Below are 22,924 nucleotides of genomic sequence, written 5' to 3' on the forward strand. Positions count from 1 at the left end.
ACCGACCAATCGTGCGGCAGCCTTCCCTCGAGAGAATCGGCCAATCAGGTGACGTCGCGTTTACATGTAGTCGCTGTTTTTTTTTCTTACGTCGCGTTCTTATCTATCCGATCCTTTTCGTTCGTGATCGGACGAGACGTGAAACGTTGTCTGGTCAGTTCACGTTTCTTATGCGTGAAAAGTTATTGGAAGGGCCTTAAAATGGTAAGGGAATTAATTTCTCATATGTGCAAATGTGTTGTCGAATTTTTTATATCGCGATTCGCGATCTACTCCGTGAATTTCGCATAATTTCACGGAGATTACTTTGCCCCGAAAGATTACACCCTGTCGCGTGCTCAACGTAACAATCTCGTATATCATCTAATATCCTGCGAATAATTAATAAATTTTGATATCTCATTTTCTCTTATTATTTTATAATAATATTTAGCCTTATTTCATGTGCATGTTTCTCGCGGAAATTTGTGTATGTGTAACACTTTCGTTAGCACGTGGATCGAGGCAGCATATTCGGTATAATCCGCCATTACACGATATTGATGTGTAAGAAATCAGCGATATCTATAAATCGTCAAATGAGAGAAGTTAAAATCAAGTCTGAATTTTGATGCATTAAATGATTATGGGCAAAATAATGATCTCCGTGATTTTTCTATTCGCGATAATCGGCTACGATATTTTCGTGACATATGTCGCTTGATCATGTGAGACAGGTAAAATTCTTTTTTTCCCAATGTGTTTAAATGTGATCTCAAGTGAATACTAAAAAGTCTATTTTGAAAACAATTTTAGAAATAATAACACTTAAAAAATAATATATTAAATGTAAAAAAATTGAAAATATAGAAAATTTTTTTCATTCCCCATAATTATTGTATTAAAAAAATTTTGTATAAAAATGTGTTTAAACAAAGTTCTTTTTGCAATTTTTTTGAAACTCCTAAAAATAAGACATTTATTTTAATCCATATCTGTGAAGAATCTGTAAGATTTTGCTAGTAAAATCTCATTCTGACTATATATTGCCATTAGAAATTGAACTGATACTTAGAATTATAATATCTATAATAAGATGACATGATTTTATTAATATATTTGAATTATGTATAACGTACACATCTTTTTTCAGTCGTTATCAACGGCACGACCGCTTATTACGGTGTACACCGACAAGAATGAGGCATCAGGTGAGCAACTTTCCCTGCCATCTGTTTTCAAAGCCCCGATTCGCCCGGATATTGTCAATGTTGTCCACCAATTGATTTCAACGAATAGCAGACAACCATACTGTGTATCCAAAGACGCTGGTAAATATATATATATATATATATGTACAATCTTAACAACAATTAGTGTATAGCTTGATCTATCAGATTATTAAATATAGCTTTTATTCCTTAGGTCATCAAACCTCTGCGGAATCATGGGGCACTGGACGAGCCGTGGCGCGTATACCTCGTGTACGTGGCGGTGGTACTCACCGTTCTGGTCAGGGTGCGTTTGGAAACATGTGTCGAGGTGGACGCATGTTTGCTCCTACTAAGCCATGGCGACGCTGGCATCATCGCGTTAACGTCAATCAGAAACGTTATGCCCTTGTTTCCGCTATTGCTGCTTCTGGTGTTCCTGCGCTTGTACAGTCTAAAGGTGTGTACTTTCGTTATGATGATATTTTTACTGAAGAAGAAATGAGAACAAAAGTTTGAAAACATTAAAATTTACTTTGTACCTTTCCTTCAACAATTGGAAAATATTGTAGAAAATTAATACAAAACATTTTTACAAAAAATAACTAACAATAAGCAATAATTAATTTTATAATTATTTTTTATTGTATATTTAATTTATTGATGAATTTTTGTGTGCAAAGATGAACAAATTGTAATATATAACATTTTATATACTGAATGCAGGACACTTGATTGAAGAAGTCCCAGAGTTTCCACTGGTCGTTTCTGATAAAATTCAAGAATACACGAAAACCAAGCAGGCTGTTATTTTCTTGAGACGTATCAAAGCTTGGAATGACATCCAAAAGGTTTGAGTCTTAAGTTTTAATCTTAAGAATCTCCTTTTATATCATATCTTTTATGTTACATCTATATGCACCAACAAATGTCCGCATTTTTGCTAAGTGCATTTAGCTTAGATGCTCCTGACAAGTGCTAGAAAAATATGGTATTCAGGCGTTCTTTTCTAGTTAATTTACGTATACTAGCAAAGGGTATGAATCACCAAACAATGTCTTCTTTTTCTTTATATTTTTAATTACAAGCTAAAGAAGTTTCTATATATAATATACATATTTGTCTAATAAAAATATTTAATATACATTTCTATATATATTTTTTTTTATAAATTTTTTTTATTAAAAGATATTCATAATTTCATTTTGTGAATCAATTAATTTAATCCCTCCTGAGTTGTCTTTTAATTTAAAATTTTAACTATTTGTATTGTAATTAATATTTTGTTGTTTATTTCATTAGGTATACAAATCTGAACGTTTTCGTGCTGGTAAAGGTAAAATGCGTAATCGCCGACGCATCCATCGACGTGGACCTTTGATTGTTTATGGTCAAGATCAGGTAAATAACTTTCTTTCAAAATGTAATATATTGTTTTATTAACTTTCCTATAGACATATTGTTCAAAATAAAAATTAAAATGAATTTGGTTCCTAAACTTGGTCATTAGACCTCATACATATATAAATCATAAAAAAATTATATCTATAAATCACGTAATTATATTAATCTCTGATTTTTAGGGTATTCGAAAAGCATTCCGCAATATTCCTGGCGTCAGTCTGATGAACATCAACAAGATGAATCTTTTGAAATTGGCACCAGGTGGTCACGTTGGACGTTTCGTTATCTGGACGAAATCTGCTTTTGAAAAACTGGATGCTCTTTATGGAACCTGGCGCAAAGAGTCACAACTCAAGAAAGGATACAATTTGCCATTCCCTAAAATGGCCAACACTGATTTATCCAGGCTTCTGAAATCTGAGGAAATTCGAAAAGTTCTGAGAGCTCCTAGGTAATTATATGTTTAATTTAACACTTTTAAAAGCTGTAATATTAATTTAGATTTGTATTGTTCAATGAACACTGATTATTCTGCGATTATCATAACTGACTCGCATTGTTATGAATTCTGTAACACATTGATAGACAATTTGTTCAATATGATTATAGGAAGAAGATGGTGCGCAGAGTGAAGAAATTGAACCCGTTGGCCAACACACGGGCTATGCTGCGACTTAATCCGTACGCAGCCGTTTTGAAACGTGCTGCTATTTTGACCGCGCAGAAGCGCCAACATGAGAAAGATCGTCTTCTCGCTGAAAAGCGAGGCGTAAGTACAGCTTTGCTCTTGTAATTAATATTTCTTTAGTGATATATATATATATATATATATATATATATATATAGAGAGAGAGAGGGGGGGGGGGGGAGAGAGAGAGAGAGAGAGAGAGAGAGAGAGAGAGAGAGAGAGAGAGAGAGAGAGAGAGAGAGAGAGAGAAGCTCAGATAATATTACTTGATAATATGTTGAATCTGCAAAATATATATTAATGTAATAAATTTGAGTTTTTTTCATATTGAAAGACATTTATGTACATAAGTAAATCAAAATAAATAAAAGAATTTAATAATATTGTGAAATATATGTATAAATATATAAAAGACATCAAACTTTAATGTAATTACGAGTCACAGATAAAAAAATTATTTGATATAATAATAAGTTATTTTATTAGTATATCTTAATTAGCATATTTTAATAATGTTAGTCTATAGTAATAGTATATTATCTCATTAGTATATCGTATTTTTTTAATAAAAGAAAATATAAATTATTTATATGCAAAATCACATTTGTTTAAAAAAAATTATTTTTTTAATTCAATTACAAAATGCTAATAGTTAGTGTACTGGAAATTTTTATTAATTAATCAATTTCATGCATTGCAGATAAAATTACCGAAGAGCGCACCGGCATCAAAGGCTCTTACTCTTCAGAAGAGAAGGAAACAACAAGTTGCTAAAGTAAAAAAGTTGAAGCCTCGTAAAGTAAAGAAAATCGAGAAAGATCTCACAAAACAAGCTGCTGGCAAACAGCCAGCTAAGAAATAATTTTGAAGTTGACAACAATTATTGGTAATCTTAATATTGTTGTTAGCACATTTTTATTTCTGTCTCTGAATAAAAAAAAGATAGAAAAATTGCGAGTTATCTTTTTAACCTTTTTTTTTAATTTCCTTTTAATATTATATGAGGAATTTATCAATAAATAGTTTATCCAATACATTTTTCATTCACAATACCCAATTATTTTGGGAATTGTAATTGATAATAAATGACATGCTTCTTTGATTTTTTACTAAATCAAACTTGTGAAAATAATTTGATTCTCGATTAGATTCTGAAGTATATACAGCACAATCATATTTGTTGATTTTATAAAATTGGAACTTTATGATGTATATTCGAAGGATAGTCTGAAAGCACAATTTATAAAGTCTAAAGTTAATTTAAATCAAATCATAAACTTAATAAAAGCAATAAAATGTATAACATACTTTGCAAAATAATTAAATATATATATTACGACAATTTTAAATTTGTTACTTTATACATTAATAAGTTACTCGAATATTTAATCCATTATTTTATATTAAGTATTTAATTATTTCAACACAATCTAATAAAAAGTATAAATATATATGTTTATTCGTATTAAGTAAGTATTAAAATTTTTTGGGAGAAAAAGAGTAACGAAAAAATAATGGGAGGAAAGGAAGATAATTAAAACGAATCTAACAATAAATATACATAAAATAAAGTAATAAATTTTTGAAGATATAAATTTTAAATAAAGCATGAAAATGAGAGAATTGAATTTCAAAATTTATGTGATTATATATATATATATATATGATTTTTTTATAATACAACTTTATTTAATATCGACATCAGTATATCTGCTTTATAGAGGCATAGAGACTTTCCAGCAAGACAATATCATGACTGAATAGAAAAATTCGGAACTTCCAAAATTTTTTATTTGCTAGTTTATATTCAATTATTTTTTAAATTTTAATTACGTGACGTATCTACTTTTTCCAATAGAAGAATTGTATTCGATATAAATGCATCTAGGGCTACGTTCGAAAACGTCACCCGATGTATCCCTCTTCTGTCAGAGGAAAATGATAGAGAGAGGGAGAGTACACCGGGTGACGTTTTTGAATGCAGCGATATGTCCAAGCACGGTAAACCTTAGCAACGCATGACCCACGGCGTCCAATCAGAATTGCTTTCCCAAAAACGAAAAACGACTCGCTACCGCATCTATGTTCGCATTACGATTCTATGAAATATGAAAATGGAGGGAAACGTCTTTTTCCACACCAGCTACATCCGGATCCGGTGAAAGAGGGTAGTCCAACGAAGAAGCTGACGTAACATAAAGGAAAATGTGTAAGTAATGTTTAAACTTTAAGGCATTTTGCGTTAGGATGAGCTTTTATAATCAATTTAAGCATTGATAATTGTCTACAAAGTGATGAGAGAGTACATAAGAAAATTGAATAAACATATAATTAATTTTCAACAAAACACGTGCAGTATGAAGTACATTAAATATTGCGAAATAACGTTCAATTCGATACAGTAGAATAAGTAATGAATATAATTGAATAAGAATATTCAACAATAAGGAAGAATTAATATTGTAATTTAATGAGAATTGAAAGAGAAAAGAAGAAAAAAAAATTGCATTCATGTGTATTTATTATTATCCACGTGTAGATGAAAATCAAGAAAGCAGGCTAGAGAGAAGAAGAAGGGAATGGCGAAAGCAGCAACGACTCTTGCGAAAACATGAAGAGTTGAAAAAGAAAAAAATTAAAGAGTACGAAGAGAAACGAGCTGCTGAGCTGTTGAGAAAAGGCAAAGTATTATATCTTTTTATGTAATACTTATAACTATAAAGAAAATTATGACATATATTGCATAATAATGTAATTATATATTAAGTAATTAAAACATAATGTGAAATAAAATAAATAATGTATACTATGAATTAATTAATTGAAAAAAATGATGACAGATGAAGGATATCCAGTATTTGAAAAAATAAGAACACAAGATGAAACAAGAACGATCAGACTCTTGCAAGACAATGAATTAGGTATTTGCATTATTATTTTTATAAAATTTTATCATTATATTTTTATAAAAAAATAAGTAATTTATAAAAACGATTTTATTATGATTAATTAATAATTTAATGTAATTATAATATCAAAAATAGCATAGATGAAAAAATAATACATACACTGAAAAAAAATTTGTATTTTTATAATAAACAGTAATAATAATGAAATGATAATAGATCTATATAACAATTGTAGTTTTAAAATAAAATACATTTTTAGTCTTATAAAATATATGTTGATTTATCTTTTTATAATTTTTATTGTTTGCAACAGTTTTTCTTGTAAAAGGATATAATAATTTTAATTATACATACATTTATATATCTTTATTAATTTATTAATAAAATAAAATATATAAGTAAGATTAATAAGAAATATTCTCATTATTTATATGCAATTATACTCCTTATAATTATTTATTTGTATAACTGTTGTCATAATTTTAAAATAATATTTTAACATTTTATTTCATATATTTTAAATGATAAGTTTTATATTTAGATTATAATAAATTATATATATAAATGTGATAACATCTTTAATATATATTAAAATAATATTTGAATCATATTAATATTTACAGAGAAACAAGAAATAAGCTCTACTAATAAAAGTATATCTAACACTGATGAAACAGTTCTTCGATACAGGTATTTATTCTATTAAAAAAATTATAAAAATTATAACTTATATACAGGATGTCTCAGAACTGGTGGAAAAGTTTTTAATGGTATAGATTCTTGGTATCATTCGGAAACGATTTTTTCTCAGTGAAACTGTTGAGACACAAATAATTTTCAAACAGTTGAAAATAAAGACTTTTTTGGAAACTAAGCCTTGTGGAAATAAAAAAATAACAGAACTATATTCTTCAGTTAATTTTAGATGGAGTTTGCTTTAATAGAATTTTAATATAAGGCTTAGTTATAAAGATACATAATAACAAAAATTGGGAACATGCTAAAAATGATGGCTTCCCTCAACATTTTCATCAAGGAAAAATCCTTTCCAAATGATACCAGGAATTGCTATTAAAATCTTTTTGTCCAGTTCTGGGACACCCTGTGTATTATTGGATTCCCTATATACAGGTGATAAACAAAATAATGTGAACACCTGTGAAAAAAAATATTTATATTTGTTTATTAATAAGATTTTGGGCCACCATTTACCTTTTTTTCAGTGGAATGTTATCTCATTTTTCTATCTGCCAATTGCTTTAGAGATGTTGAAGGAGGAAATCTGCTTCTCATTCTTTCAAAATTGCCTACAGTCCAATGATATTAAACTATTAAGATGTTTAAATATTTTCCCTGGCCAGCACAATTACCAAATTTAAATATCAAACCACTATGAGCAGTTTTGGAGAAGAGAATGACTAATACTTTTCAATGATATGTAAATTTGGTAATTGTGCTGGCCAGGGAAAATACTTAAACATCTTAATAGCTTAATTGGACTGTAGGCAATTTTGAAAAAGAGCGAGAAGCAGATTTCCTCCTTTAATATTTCTAAAGCAATTGGCAGATAAAAGAATAAGACGACATTCCACTGGAAAAAAGATACATGGTGGCCCAACATCTTATTAATAAACAGATATAAATATTTTTTTTCATAGATGTTCACATTATTTTGTCTTCTCCCTGTATTTTTATATGGATGTACATATTGAGTATTGCTTATACATATATTTTTATATGAATATATATATTAAGTATTGCTTACATATATCTTATCACTTGTGTACGTTCTTAAAATACACACGTGTATTATTTATTTAATGTGTCAATTTGATAGCTTATATTAGTACAAATTTTAACAGTAAAATTAGAATCTACACATTTTATAAATAGCTTCTAATAAGTTGAATTTTTTCTTGATCTTGTTTAATAACATTATATAATCATAAGTATAATCACAAGCTGATATGGATATATATATATATATATATATATTGAGTATTGCTTATACATACATATATTGAATTGCTTGTGTATATTTAAAAACATATGCATACATATATATAAATATTTATGTATACATACATATTTACATATATATGTGTATATTTTTTATTTAGTAAACTTCAGTTTGACGTATGCACGAGCACAAAATGGTTTTAACATATAAAAGACTTAAATAAGAAATGTGTAATTATACATGTATGTATGTATGCTTTGTTATGTGTATAGATTTATTTATTTTTATTAAGGCATTTGTATTTGTATACAGCTGTTATATGCATAATTATATGCATGTACAACTGTTGTATGCATGTTATGCATGCAACAGTTGCACATGCTGTACAAATTCTAATTTAATTAATAATATAATTAGTTCTACAGTGAAGACGACTATTTGATCACATATTTACATGTGATGGAAGACAATAAGTTGAACTGCAAGTAAGAACAAGAAGATAATTTTATTTAAAAAATTTGTTTATATAAATCCAAATCATTTATTAATTTATTCATGAAGTATCTAATTTTCTTAATTTTTGAAAAGGAATAGGTTTGATTTACTTGATCATGAATAGGTAAGTTCAGAAAAGAAAATATTGTGCTAAAAAACTACGACTTGGAAGATGCAAACATATTAAATAAAGAGTGAACGTCCTTACTCAATAAATATTAAAGTAAATACAGTAATGGAAATTAATAAAATTTACAAAAAGAAAAAATTGTTATTTGTCTATCGAGTTAAAAAAAAATTAGACAATTAATTGGATTAATCTATAAAAAAACGTCCACTTTTACAAATGTTATAAATATTTATCCAATCTAAATTTGGAATCTATAATCTGTATATATTATATTCAATCTTACAAGACATCAAGATAAGGACAATTTGGTTGTCTTGTCTAAGAAAATTAGAATGAAAAAAATCAGAATTGGAGAAGATTAAAATATTACGTGAATATCTAAGAAAGATGAAGATCTTAATGAACTCTTAAATATTTATAAAGCAAACGTTACATCACAGAAGATCAGCAAGAAGAAACTATTTGAATATATCGATTTTCAAAGAAAAAAAATCTTCAATATTTTGCTCATATACATATATCGAATCATTGATGATATATAGTGCAACAATTAACATAAATTTGTGTCTTTTATTATTATTTGCTCTATTATCTTCTTTTTCTTATCTTTTTTATTTTATTTTATATATTCTCTTTTACATTATATAATTTATATTTTCTAATTCCTTTTTATTTTTTTACTTTTGTTTATTTGATATTTATATATATTTATCACATTCTTAGATCTCATATATTTTTTATTGATAATAAAATATACTCTTCTCTTCATAAATCTTAACTTTATAAATATAAACTTGTATCTTTTGAATATAATATAAATAAGTCGATATATTATAAATATAAGTGAACGTTTACATATCATTTATAAATATTATTTTAATATATATTCATCAATGTTACAATAATAAAATTAAGAGTTATTTATGAATTTTTCATAACAGTAGCATTAGATATATATAGTTATAAATAATTAAACTATGAAGTTATATGTATTGAATATTGCTTATACATAAATATTCTTTGAGAACAGCATCATTTATAAAGATGGTTAATATGAATCGATAAACTAAATCGAGACTACATACAATTTGCTCAAATGACTTTTAAACTTAATATTTTGAATATAATTTACAGTGAAATATTCAAGAACAAAATGGAAATTATTCAGTGATGAGCAGTAAGTTTTTCAGCAGGATAAAAAAGCTATAACGTGTGAAATCTGCTTAACAGGTAAACTTTATATAATAGGTAAGCTCTGCATAAGAAAAGGTAAAGAAACATTATATATATATATATATATATATAAATAATTAATATAGATATAAGAGAGAGAGGAAGAGGAAGAGAAAAAAGAAAAGAAAAAAAGAAAGATACCCAAATATCAGATCAATGAATGACCTAATATTGAATAAAGTTACATTTTTTGGAGAGAAAAGAAAAGATATATAATTTGGATGGAAAGAATATTTTAAAAACAAAAATAATGATGCAAATTTCGATATTTTTGGAAAAAGAAGACTAATTTCGAATCGCATAAGTTTTTGTTTATTGAATTATTAAAATTTCTACATTAAATTACAGACGTCCTTGAACATTTTTGTTTTTTTAATATTGCATTTTTATTCAATATAAAAGAATACTTTAATAATGCTAAATCTATAATTTAATGAATATTTTAGCATCAAAGTTGGTCGGATTGAATATTGAATATATTCAAAATTTATATCAATATGTACATAATGATAATATATAATAAATAAATAAAATATTTGATAGCATTTGTGAATACAATATTTGGGTACTTTTTCAGTTTATATATACACGTATTATATAATTGAAGTTATTTCTAAATAATTTTTAATAGCTAAATATAATTATACAATATAAATGTATATTATAAATATAATACGTGTATGTGTTAAAATATATAGCTATATTATAGATATAAAGTTGATTGAACTATTTATCCAATCTAAATTTGGAATCTACAATCTGTATATATTATATTCAATCTTACAAGACATCAAGATAAGGACAATTTGGTTGTCTTGTCTAAGAAAATTAGAATGAAAAAAATCAGAATTGGAGAAGATTAAAATATTACGTGAATATCTAAGAAAGATGAAGATCTTAATGAACTCTTAATAATATTTATAAAGCAAACGTTACTTCACAGAAGATCAGCAAGAAGAAACTATTTGGATATATCGATTTTCAAAGAAAAAAATCTTCAATATTTTGCTCATATACATATATCGAATCATTGATGGTATATATAGTGTAACAATTAACATGAATTTGTGTCTTTTATTATTAATTGCTTTATATATTCTTTTTCTCATTTTTTAAATTTTATTTTATATATTCTCTTTTACATTATATAATTTGTATTTTCTAATTTCTTTTTATTTTTTTTACTTTTGTTTAATATTTACATATTATTTTTATCACATTTTTAGATCTCACATATTTTTATTGATAATAAAATATATTCTTCTCTTCGTAAATCTTAACTTTATAGATATAAACTCGTATCTTTTGAATATAATATAAATAAGTTAATATATTATAAATAAGTTAACGTTTACACATCATTTATAAATATTATTTTAGTATATATTCATCAATGTTACAATAATAAAATTAAGAGCTGTTTATGAATTTTTTATAACAGCAACATTAGATATATAGTTATAAATAATTAAACTGTATGAAATTTTATATATGTATTGAATATTGCTTATACATAAATATTCTTTGAGAAAAGCATTATTTATGAGGATGGTTAATATGAATCGATAAACTAAATCAAGACAATTTACTCAAATAACTTTTAATCTTAATATTTTATAATTTACAGTGAAATATTCAAGAACGAAATGGAAATTATTCAGTGATGAGCAGCAGAAGTTTTTCAGCAGGATAAAAAGGCTATAACAGGTGAAATCTACTTAACAAGTAAACTTTGTATAATAGGTAAGCTCTACATAAGAAAAGGTAAGAAAACATTCCATATATATATACACACACACACATATATTTCGAATTTAATTTACAGTGAAATATTCAAGAACGAAATGGAAATTATTCAGTGAGTAGCAAAAGTTTTTCAGCAGTATAAAAAGGCTATAACGAGTGAGATGTGCTTAACAGGTAAACTTTGTATAATAATTAGGCTCTGCATAAAAAAAGGTAAGAAAACATTATATATATATATATTACACAGTAGAGAAATTTGTGTTTTGCTAAAAACGGTCCACGTTAAAATTTTTGTGTTCTTTAATTCTAACATTCACGTGTAAATAAGAAATTACTGTTATGTTAATTATATATATATATATATATAAGAGAGAGGGAGAGAGAAAAGAAAAAAAGGAAAGGTACCCAAATATCAGATAATGAATGACCTAATATTGAATAAAGTTACATTTTTTGGAGAGAAAAGAAAAAATATATAATTTGGACGGAAAGAATATTTTAAAAATAAAAATAATGATGCAAATTTCGATATTTTTGGAAAAAGAAGACTAATTTTGGAGCACATAAGTTTTTGTTTATTGAGTTATTAAAATCTCTACATTAAATTATAGACGTTTTTGAACATTTTTGTTTTTATTAAATTTTTATTCAATATAAAAGAATACTTTAATACTAAATCTATTGAATTTAATGAAGAATATTCTAGCATCAAAGTTGGTCAGATTTAATATTGAATATATTCAAAATTTAAATCAATATGTACATAATGATAATATATAATAAATAAATAAAATATTTTATATTTTATTTGAGATTACAATATTTGGATACTTTTTCAGTCTATATATACACATATTATATAATTGAAGTTATTTCTAAATAATTTTCGATAGCTGAATATAATTATGCAATATAAATGTATATTATAAATATAATTGGTATTAAAATATATAGCAATATTATGGATATAAAGTTGATTGAACTAACAATAAAAATGATTCGTATCGTAAGCGAAACAAATATTTTTTTTTATTTTATCGCTTATTGAATATGACTCTGTTTATTGTTAATATCTGGAACATTTATATATAAAGTTGATTGAATTAAATTTTATTTAAAAGTTATTTCAATATTAAATATATATTAAATATATACTAGTATTTTATCGTTGCGTTTTCAAAAAAATTAACAATATTTTAAAATATTGACAAAGAAATTTAAGATAATACTTGCGCAACAATCATTTCTGATCTCGGTTAAATTGTTACGATTTATTGTGAAACAATAGTCACTGGTAAACTTTTATTTTACTTAAAGTTATTTTTTTTATAAAGAATATAAATCTGCAACAGTGCAGTTATTTTAAGAATAATAAATGACTAAAATCTCTCATATAGCTTTCTTTATCATGTAGAATGTAGAAAAAAATAGATGGTACATTATACATTAAATTGAAAGAAACTATTTATACTAAAATAGAGAAACGTAGGTATGTTTTTAATATACAAGAAGGAAAATGAGCAGAAAATAATGGGATAAACACTTTGTTGCTTAATAATAAAAATCAAATTTTATAACCAGATATTAACAATAAACAGACTCATTCAATAAGCGATAAAATAAAGAAAAATATTTATTTTGCTTATAAAATAGATTTATATTTATTGTTAAGCAAAGAGATCTAATAGATCTAAATATCTAATCTAATTGTTAAGCAGTGTTTACACACGCAAGGATTAGTGACACCAATTTATTAACGCTAATAAAATCGATTAGTGCCAAGAAAAATGCAAGTAACTTAATCGATTTTTATTAGCGTTAGTCGATTGGCGCCACTAATCGCGTGTGTAAACGCCGTTTTAGTTCCAGAACAATCTAACAATAATAGAAATTTCAGATCGTATAGATCATCGGATAGATCACCGTATAGATCATTGGATAGATCACCGTATAGATCATCGGATAGATCACCGTATAGATCATCGGATAGATCACCGTATAGATCATCGGATAGATCACCGTATAGATCATCGAATAGATCACCGTATAGATCATCGGATAGATCACCGTATAGATCATCGTATAGCCGTGGACGAACAGATAAAAAATATAACAGAGATAGGTCAGTTACAATTAATCTATCAATATACATACAAGAACTAATATAAATTGTTAAATAATATTAATATTTTAAGAAATTCTAAATTATAGTTTATTGAAGCTTATATGGATATTCTATATATTGATTAATTTTTAGTTTAAAAATTGGACAATAAAAATTATGACACTTTTCTATTTTGAACAAAATTTTCTCGTTATAATAGAGTTGACTCAAGTATATTCCTAAAACACATTTTAATCGGATGTACTAGAAATAAATAATTTTTTTCTGCATTTCAGAAGCAGAAGCATGTCACCAATTGAAGAAAAAAAAAGGAAACAAGACTATGACAGAAAGAAATTTGTATATAGAAATCGATCACGTGAATCGGTTCAGTCATCATTGCGTTCAGAATCGGCCTATTCATATAGACCTTATGATTATTATACTTATATGGTATGTTTAGTTATTGTTGAGAAAACTGATAATATCAAAATTTTTCACAAATTGTTGATTGCCAGTGACAAATTTTAACAAATAATGAGATGCAATTTAATTCGACCAAAACTGGTTATTCCTTTATTCAAAATAAGTACACTACGTTTTGACCAACATTGTGGTCCTTATCAAGTATTGTTCTTATTCAGCAATTACATTAATTAAAGGTAGAAACGTGAAAGCAATAGGTAATAGATTGTTGATATGACAGGAGAACTTTCACGTTTCTACCTTTAATTAATGTAATTGCTGAATAAGAATTGTACACTACGTTTTGACCACAATGTTGGTCAAAACGTAGTGTACTTATTTTGAATAAAGGAATAGTCAGTTTTTGGTCGAATTAAATTGCATCTCATTATCTGATAATATAATTTAATTAAAAGGCCTTCGCTCAATATTGAAAGGAATTATCAAATTAAAGAACTAATGAATTCGAAATATAACAACGTTGAATTAATTAAGAAAACTGTAGATCACGAAGTTTACATAAAATTATATTTGCTCTAGGGTTATCCTAGGCCGATGCCGATGCTGATGCCGATGCCGATGCCGATGCCGATGCCGATGCCGCCGCCGATGCCGATGCCGATGCCGCCGCCGCCGCCCATGATTCGCCATACTATGCGAGGGCCGTTTCTCGCACCATTTCGACCAAATATGGGCTATAGGCCACCTCATAGTAAGTTTGTACAGCATTGACTAAAAATCAGATTCTTATTTTATTTTATTCTAAAATTTTGTGATTGAACTATTCTACATTTCTATTTCTTTTCATTCCTTCTGTATTTTTGATTTGCTATCATTAGATTGTTTTATGTTCATTAAAGAGTCGAATTTGATCATTAAATACTAACTTTTATAGAACATTAATTAAGATACAGATTGGAAAAATTAAAAAGAGAGAATTACATTTTTCTCTCTGCTAATTCTATATATATATATATATATATATATTTATTTTTGCAATTTTATATATTGTACTCTATATTAGAGAAATTGATAGCAAATCAATTTATGATTTATTGAAGATTGACAATATGTAGAATTTTAAATAAATTTTTTTTTTATTTTATGAAATTGATGACATATTGTGTAATAAATAACATGATTAACACAAAACTTTATACATACTATGCAAATGAAATTTTACAGGATTTCCCAATTACAACGCTAATAGAAACTCTTCAAGAAATCTGTACTAATTAATGTCGATTGTATAATAATGTTAAAAAAAATATAGTTTAATTACACATATTGATAGGATAATTACATATTATATCTAAATTTTAATTAGTAAGCTTAAATTTTAATTACGAAGACTGACTATAAAAAATATTATAATTAAATATTCATATTATTTAGTATTAATTTTTATTTTTATTTTCATAATAGAAATAAAAACTTTTATTTTATATGAAATGGACAGATGATTGCATTGTTTTTGTAATCAGCATTTTTTAAAATTGATTCAGAATAACAATAGAAGAGTTTTATTATGTACATCGCTATTTCAATATAAAGAATTTTTTAATTTTGCATTAAAATTATTTAAAATAAGGTTTTTTTATGAAAGTAATTAAGGATTTTAAGTATATAATAATAGAACGATAAATTATGCTATTTTATTATTAAGATATTTGTAAAAACTATATATTGTGTTTTATTCATATTGTACTTTTTTGATTGTATTCTTACTCGCAATATATAAAAAAATAATAAATGAGTCTTTGGTATTATACTCTATTGGCATTTTTATTTTATTTTTTTCACCATCTTACATTTATATCTTGAGCTTAGAAAATTGAAAAGCAATAAATTCTGTTGAGATTGAGAAAAATTTTCCTTCTTCAGTTCTGTCATTTTTATAATGAAGGGTCCTCCCTTCAAATGCTACATTACATATATGGTGTAGGACAAAGATAAAATAATTATCTTTCCTTGTCGAATGAGCTCTGCTAGAGAGAATATGGAAGTTTCCCTATGATATCTGCACTTTATTCACACAGCAATGCAGATCTAGTGATATTTGTAACTAAGTTATTTCGTCACGAAATAATATTCTCTTACGAAATTTTGTAAATCTTTCTTATCGATAAGAAAAATACATAAATTGACAGAAACATACAAAGAGCCAGATATCGCAATTTGGCTTTTGAAAGTTTATGATAAATGTTATATGCTAAATATAGTCTGCACTTTAACAGCACAGAGTAGATAGTCTATTTATGTTATCTTGGAGAAATGATATTCTTTCGCGAAATTGTTTTTCTTACTATTTATAAAAATAGTGTTAAAAGAACCGGATTCTATAATTTAGTTTTTGAAAAAGTTTAGAATAAATAAAATACTCTCTCTGACATTCATATGGCCAATTATATCCAATCGATCTGTGACTAGATGTGACTAGTTGCATGTTTGAGATTTTTAATATTTTTTTCTAAAATAGCTCTTTAATCTAGTCTCTTGCTGCTTTGATAATCAGTATCATAATTTTGTTGGAATTTTCAATATAAAGTATTTTGACTCTAATATGACGACTACGAATCCATAATTTAATTTTTGACTTTTCAACAGTGGTTTCCATAGTCTTTCTCAAAGTGAGTGAAATAAACAATAAGCAATAAACAGTATATGTGTTATAATAGTGCTTGCATAGTCAATAACAAGAAATCCAAGGAAAATGGTGGCATTCTTTATGTGATAGATTTAAGTGACAATTATATATTAAATTACATACAAGAATAGAAACTGTAAACAAAATGAGGGCTATATTGATATTCGATCATCTGAACGATGTATTGTTCGCAAAGTGCAATAAAAAATTTGCGAATCACATTTTGAAACTGGCAAAGATGCAAGGATTGCTTGATGATGATAAGGTTTGATGATAATAAGATTATGATTAATTCTAAAGAAGACTTGTTAAAGTTGTATACAAATTCTTCTAAATACTCTCTTGAAAGAGAGAAAGGAAACAAATATTAAATATATTTAGATGTAAAAAAAGAATTTAAATATAATAAGCAAATTGTTGACTGTAATTCATTAATAAGTAATTGTAAATATCTTTAGGATACTAAAGACTTAGAAAATTCCATACCGAGTCCCAACATCATAATGCAGCTGTTTTCGCCAATTGTTACCTCTCAACACGTGATGGCTTCTCAATTTGGAAACTCCTATACTTCCATGAAATTCCAAGATGGAACAAACATGGTATTTGATGAATATATTGGTTACACCTTCATATATATTGCCACGAAAGAGGTAGAGCTCATGAGACGTACGCTGGGAGTATGTGTATCCATTGTACGGCATGTGTGTGGTCCAGATATTGCAATGTTAGTATGTAGTTAATAGGTTGTAGTTAATAGTTGGTAGTAATATAATAAAAAATAAATAAGATACAAAAAAATGTAAAGGGAATTATAAGAAATGATATAAAAATAATATTTATTATATAGTGGCAAGTGTATATTAAGATATTAAATGACAGTAGTTTTATACATTTCTTGTCAAGAAGACTGTAAATTTAGCAAATAAGTTATATTTGAAAATTAAAATTGCACAATGCTTAGCTAGCATTGTATATTGCAACTAGATTATAATATAGTTTTTAATAGAATAGTTCTGATAATGATTACTTTATATAATAGCAATTTTCGCACTTAATTTATAATTAATGCAACTTAATTATTCAATTAATCAATTTTTTCTTTGTAGATTGAAGACCAACTGGCAGAAAGTGTGCCTGGTATCTTCTTTGTTGGATGCGTGGTCTACTTTAAGAAATTGTGAACAGAGTGTACTGACAGAAGCAGTGGAACAGTTGTCTGTGAATGCAGAAGTAGCTTCCTCAGTTCTCAAGGTGCTGCATGATGCCTGTGACAAGCTAAAGAGTTCACAACCTGAATTTAGTAATTTGCATGTGCTGCTCTTAGTGGGTTCTAAGTTTTTGTCACTGTACTCCAGCAAAAACGCTCATGATTTGTGTGCTTCCGATATTTTGTTAATGGTACTACTATGCTGGGTGATAAATAATAAACGAAAGCATGATCGATTGGAGAGTAATGACGATAGTGAAGATAATGATGATGACAGTGATATCCTATTACCAGAAAGTAGTGCTTCCAAAAGCGATGAAACGAAATTAAATTTTGGAGCTAAACTGGCTACTCCTACTTCAGAGGATATTACAAATCTCTTTCGTAAGTTCTTGCAGCATATCACTTATTCTTGCTAATGAATAATATTTCTTCATTTAATTAGGATAATAGAGAACTCTTAGTGAATAAGCAAATGTTTAAAATAAGTTAGATAAATTATAATTATCTTTTATCTATTATATTTTAGGAGGTTCCAGGGATTCTTCTGTGAATGAAGGTTTTTCATCATTGACTGATGATGATCTTTATAGTGAATTGCTTCTTCTTGGCTATCAGCACAACTATACAGCTAATGCAGTTCACATTTTCGAGTTATCAGACTCCATCAATCTGATAACAATTGTCGAAGCCACAAATATTTCCATTTCTTCAGGATTATGTGACAGTTTTCATTATTTAAATCTGATAAACAACTTGCAGTTTCAACAAGATCTCGACGAATTGAAGCCTGCTTTTGAGAACCTCGATATAGCAATAAAAAAAGTGCTGGAAGGAATAAAAAAAAATCGTTCTAATGTTGGTAATGATGTCGATATGTGTCAGAAGAGATTGCAAACTAAATGGGACTTTGTCCGGAAAAAGTACAACGATTTGTTGCGCTCCAGAGATCTCGAAGTGGTTCTGCAGATCGAGGCTAACATTTCTGGCTTCCTGGAAACTTTGAAAGAATTATTACGTTTGACCTGTTTTGATAGGAATTTTCTGAAACAAGGAATCGATGTTCTAACGACAGTTGGAAGACTTGTGAGACAGAAGCTAAATGATTTCAGCGATTTTCTGAAAGTTAAAGCTCTGAAGAACTTCACTCTAGGATCATATCCTTTTCTAAACAAATTTTAGAGACATGATTATGATTAGTTTTGTTCCTCTCCTCTAAATATTATTTTATATAGAATAGTAAAATTATTTTTTAAGTTTATTTATTGGGTCTTTATTTATAAAATAAAATTGTATAAAATTTTAATTTATAAAATTTAGAAAATTCATAAAGTAAACTCCTTTTGAGAATCCAAGATAATAAGAAAAAATATAAATAATATCTTTTTTAAATTTATAAAACATTACGATTTTATAGTTTCATGTTACATTACAGTTTATAATATTTATACTTATAATTAAATAGAATCTTACTAATGCAAGTAACATTTATTACGTAAATTTTACATATAAAATATGTTTAAAAATTATATATAAAATATTAAACATATGTGAAAAATATTAAAATTTTTTAATTACAAATATTTTGTCCTTTCAAAAATTATTTGAAAATATTTAATAAAAATGATATGTAAAAAAAAAGACCCAATAAAATATATGAACATTTTTTATTTAGTATATCTCCTTAATGCTACATTTTTCAAGAACTTCCCTAACTATCAACAAGTATCTTGAAGAATTTCCGGGTCTGGTACACTTTATTTACATCGACAGGACAACCCATAGACTCATTGCACCCACATTAGATTTCACGAGTACAGAGACACTCGCACTTACGACAAAAAAAGTGAGTCCTGTCAACTAACTAGATATATACATGCACACATAAATTTTGTATTTATATGACCTTATTTCCTGCATTTTATTTTTCACATTCGGTATATATAGGCTTGTACTGGTGTTTATATGTATATTATACTATTTTTTGCATTTCATTCTTGAGCAAACAATTAGAGTGAGACTGACAATATAAAAACAAAATATGTTAACTTTTCTAAATATAAAGTACTTGAAAATATCTTCCTTATAATCTTTGTACTAAAATCAATTAAAATAATTTTAGATTTTTCAAACTTACTATCAATTACAGAGATTATATTACTTTGATTTACAGATATATTTAATTTAACCACACACATGCAATATATAATATTTAGAAAAGTTAACATATATTATTGTCTCAATCTAAACGTTTGCTGAAGAATGAAATGCAGAATATAGCATAATATATGTATAAATGTAGGATTTCTGTACGAGCTTGGACTATATACCAAATAAGATACTTGAGCAATAACATATAGAAATAGAAATTCTTTGATACAAATATAAATAAAATGTTTATATATAGAGAAATCTTTTTTTCTTGTTAGATTTGGAACATGGTCGAGCAAAGCAGAATGCATTTGCAAAAGGGTCATTTATCAGTTATGTGGAAAGATACTACATTCAATTATTCCTATTTTCTGTGGTTCGAGGATAATTCTGTACGTGAAAAGTTTATATATATAGTGTAAATAAATTATATATTCTGTAAATAATATATATTATAATATAAATAATTATATGTATATAAATATATATTTTTTTCAGAGTTGTTCACCGCCGAAATGTAAAGTTTATCTCAATTATGTGATGAAAAATTTTCCAGTACCAGGTATACTTTGTGGAGATTATTACAGGTTATATTTTTAATTATATTCTCTGTAATTAAATATTTCTTTTTTGCCATAGTAGAGCTTTTTTCTGTATAAATTATAAATTAAAATTATAATTACTTGAATCTGACATTAAAAATATTTTTTAGACACTATGTAAACAAAATTGTCGTAAATGTATGAAAATTTTAAATTCTTAACTTTCAAAATACATATTAGAAAATATAATAACAATATATATAAAAATAAGAAAGCTAAATGGATTGTTTTATCAATAAATATATATTAATCAAAATCAATTTTTTTCTATTTAGTATTTATACATAAGGAGACTGTTTAAAAATATATATATTTAAAATTATATTTTACACAACACAAATTAATTTGTTATTAAAAAATATTTTTCCTAAAATATAATTACAGTGATAGAATATTATAAATTATATAGTATCATAAAAGTCAAATACCGAAATAATTCTTTTTCTGTGTAGAAAACTGACAGAGACGTGTTTTCCCAAACTTTCGCCAAGCAAGGTTCGGATTTACGAATTGTACTGCGTACATTTGGGATTGACACATCAACTTGCGTCTTGGAACATTCCCGAAGGCTGGCAGCCACTATCTGGGAAGTCACCGGGGTACCGAGCAATCTTGCAGATATATTCTAAAGCGACATTTCCCAAACAAAGTCTTTGATTGACACCATGTCGTTGTTTCATTCTTTAGATCTTGCATTTCGATATTTTTCAAGTCGTTATTTTAACATTTGTGTTTTTAAGTAAGATTTGGATTTCTGTGATAATTTTGTTATTATGTTCTTTTATTTTCCATTATTTTAAAAATATTTTAATCTTTTCTGACTATTTCATAAATATTCTTTCGTGAAATTTTTAACAAAATAAAATAAAACTGCATTTTAATTATATATAATGTATATTTAAATTTCTTATTTTTATATTATAAGGCTTTTGTTTCTTCACTGTTATAAGTATAAAATTAAATTGGCATCACAGAAACGAGAAATAATATAATTTTTTTTTTTGAAGTGAGGAATCAAAAGCACTATTCAGTAAAATATTATAAATTAATAACTTCATTAATCTAAATAAAATTTTATTTATTTTTTGTTAATATTTTCAATTCTAATTAAGCATATATGTAGCCAGAAAGTTAACTGATATTAATTATATAGGTTTATTAAATTATTTTTTTATTTATATAACAAAATGAAATATTCATTATTATACATAATTTATTTTTATTTACAAAGTATTTTTTCAAGTGTGTACTAACTAAAGGTTGACATATCATTTTTATAGCAAAATATATTTACGTCATATAGAAACTCAATGGCACAATACATAATATGAATTAAGTGACAAACATGAAATAAGAAACAAAACGTATAATTAATCTCTTGTAAAGTTCTTTTCGAATTTTTTGCAGAATTTAAGGCACCTATAAATAGAATAATTAATACAAAAATTGTTTTTAATCTCCCGCAATAAACATATTTCCTTCTCAAAGACCAGGCGCAGTTTCGTCCATAGATGTCTTAATTTTTTTAAACTATGAAATCTCTATTTTTTCCTTTATGGATTTTCTCAAATTCTTTTCAATTTCTTTCGATCTTGTGCTTTCTATGACTTTAAAATTCTTTTTTATTTTTTTAAATTCCTCCAAATCAAATTTTTAAATCAAAAATTAGATTAAAAACTGAAGTATTTTTCTCCAAGGCTTATATTCTCCACTCAAATGTCCAATGGCGCTATTGTACTGCACTTCTCCAGATTAGTTTTTTTGTGATCTGGCTATAGCCTATGAAATACAATTAAGTATTACTGAAATAAACATTTATTTGCTATATCAATAACATTTTGTTTCATTTAATGAAAATTTGAAAGAGAATTAAAAATTTTTAATTTATATATTGTCAGTAAAATGATTAAATTTTTTGTAGAAATCTTTTATCTTTAAAAAACTTATAATCAACTTAAATGGGAAAATTGTTTTTTTACTATATTTTTTA

General features: G+C 26.1%; 4 protein-coding genes across 5 annotated transcripts in view; 3 read left to right on the forward strand and 1 right to left on the reverse strand.

Annotated features, from left to right (window-relative positions):
* Nucleotides 1–34: 34 nt before the first annotated feature.
* On the forward strand, nt 35–4,233 carry LOC114942182 (ribosomal protein L4). Its single transcript, XM_029317489.2, has 8 exons — nt 35–204; nt 1,133–1,310; nt 1,405–1,650; nt 1,917–2,041; nt 2,493–2,591; nt 2,774–3,045; nt 3,204–3,363; nt 3,983–4,233. The coding sequence occupies exons 1-8, from the start codon at nt 202–204 to the stop codon at nt 4,142–4,144; spliced, it is 1,245 nt and encodes a 414-aa protein (XP_029173322.2). The 5' UTR covers nt 35–201; the 3' UTR covers nt 4,145–4,233.
* Nucleotides 4,234–5,309: 1,076 nt separating this feature from the next.
* LOC114942206 (uncharacterized) lies at nt 5,310–15,698 on the forward strand. Of its 2 annotated transcripts, XM_085486702.1 has the most exons (8): nt 5,323–5,491; nt 5,822–5,962; nt 6,123–6,203; nt 6,815–6,881; nt 13,653–13,877; nt 14,156–14,312; nt 14,865–15,036; nt 15,510–15,698. In XM_085486702.1, exons 1-8 carry the CDS (start codon nt 5,488–5,490, stop codon nt 15,557–15,559), a joined length of 897 nt encoding a protein of 298 aa, XP_085342828.1. In that variant the 5' UTR covers nt 5,323–5,487; the 3' UTR covers nt 15,560–15,698. The 2 variants fall into 2 exon arrangements, with proteins under 2 accessions (XP_085342829.1, XP_085342828.1); XM_085486703.1 differs by lacking the exon at nt 6,123–6,203 and having other exon boundaries at nt 5,310–5,491.
* Nucleotides 15,699–16,691: 993 nt separating this feature from the next.
* On the forward strand, nt 16,692–22,584 carry HPS1 (Hermansky-Pudlak syndrome 1 protein). Its single transcript, XM_085486711.1, is given in 9 exon segments — nt 16,692–17,236; nt 17,430–17,698; nt 18,081–18,565; nt 18,711–19,338; nt 19,907–20,027; nt 20,611–20,724; nt 20,831–20,919; nt 21,387–21,466; nt 21,469–22,584. Coding segments are annotated over 9 exon segments (2,001 nt in total). The 5' UTR covers nt 16,692–17,116; the 3' UTR covers nt 21,564–22,584.
* LOC114942230 (BRISC complex subunit FAM175B) overlaps nt 22,134–22,924 on the reverse strand; it is a 35,324-nt gene continuing 34,533 nt past the window's right edge. Inside the window, exon 8 of the mRNA XM_029317559.2 lies at nt 22,134–22,713. Coding sequence (XP_029173392.2) covers nt 22,707–22,713 — 7 coding nt within the window. The 3' untranslated portion in view covers nt 22,134–22,706. The remainder of the gene's footprint in view (nt 22,714–22,924) is intronic.

The sequence above is a fragment of the Nylanderia fulva genome, unplaced genomic scaffold (genome assembly GCF_048542155.1).
Source record: "Nylanderia fulva isolate GAGA-0341 unplaced genomic scaffold, ASM4854215v1 Scaffold47, whole genome shotgun sequence".
Lineage (NCBI taxonomy): Eukaryota > Metazoa > Arthropoda > Insecta > Hymenoptera > Formicidae > Nylanderia > Nylanderia fulva.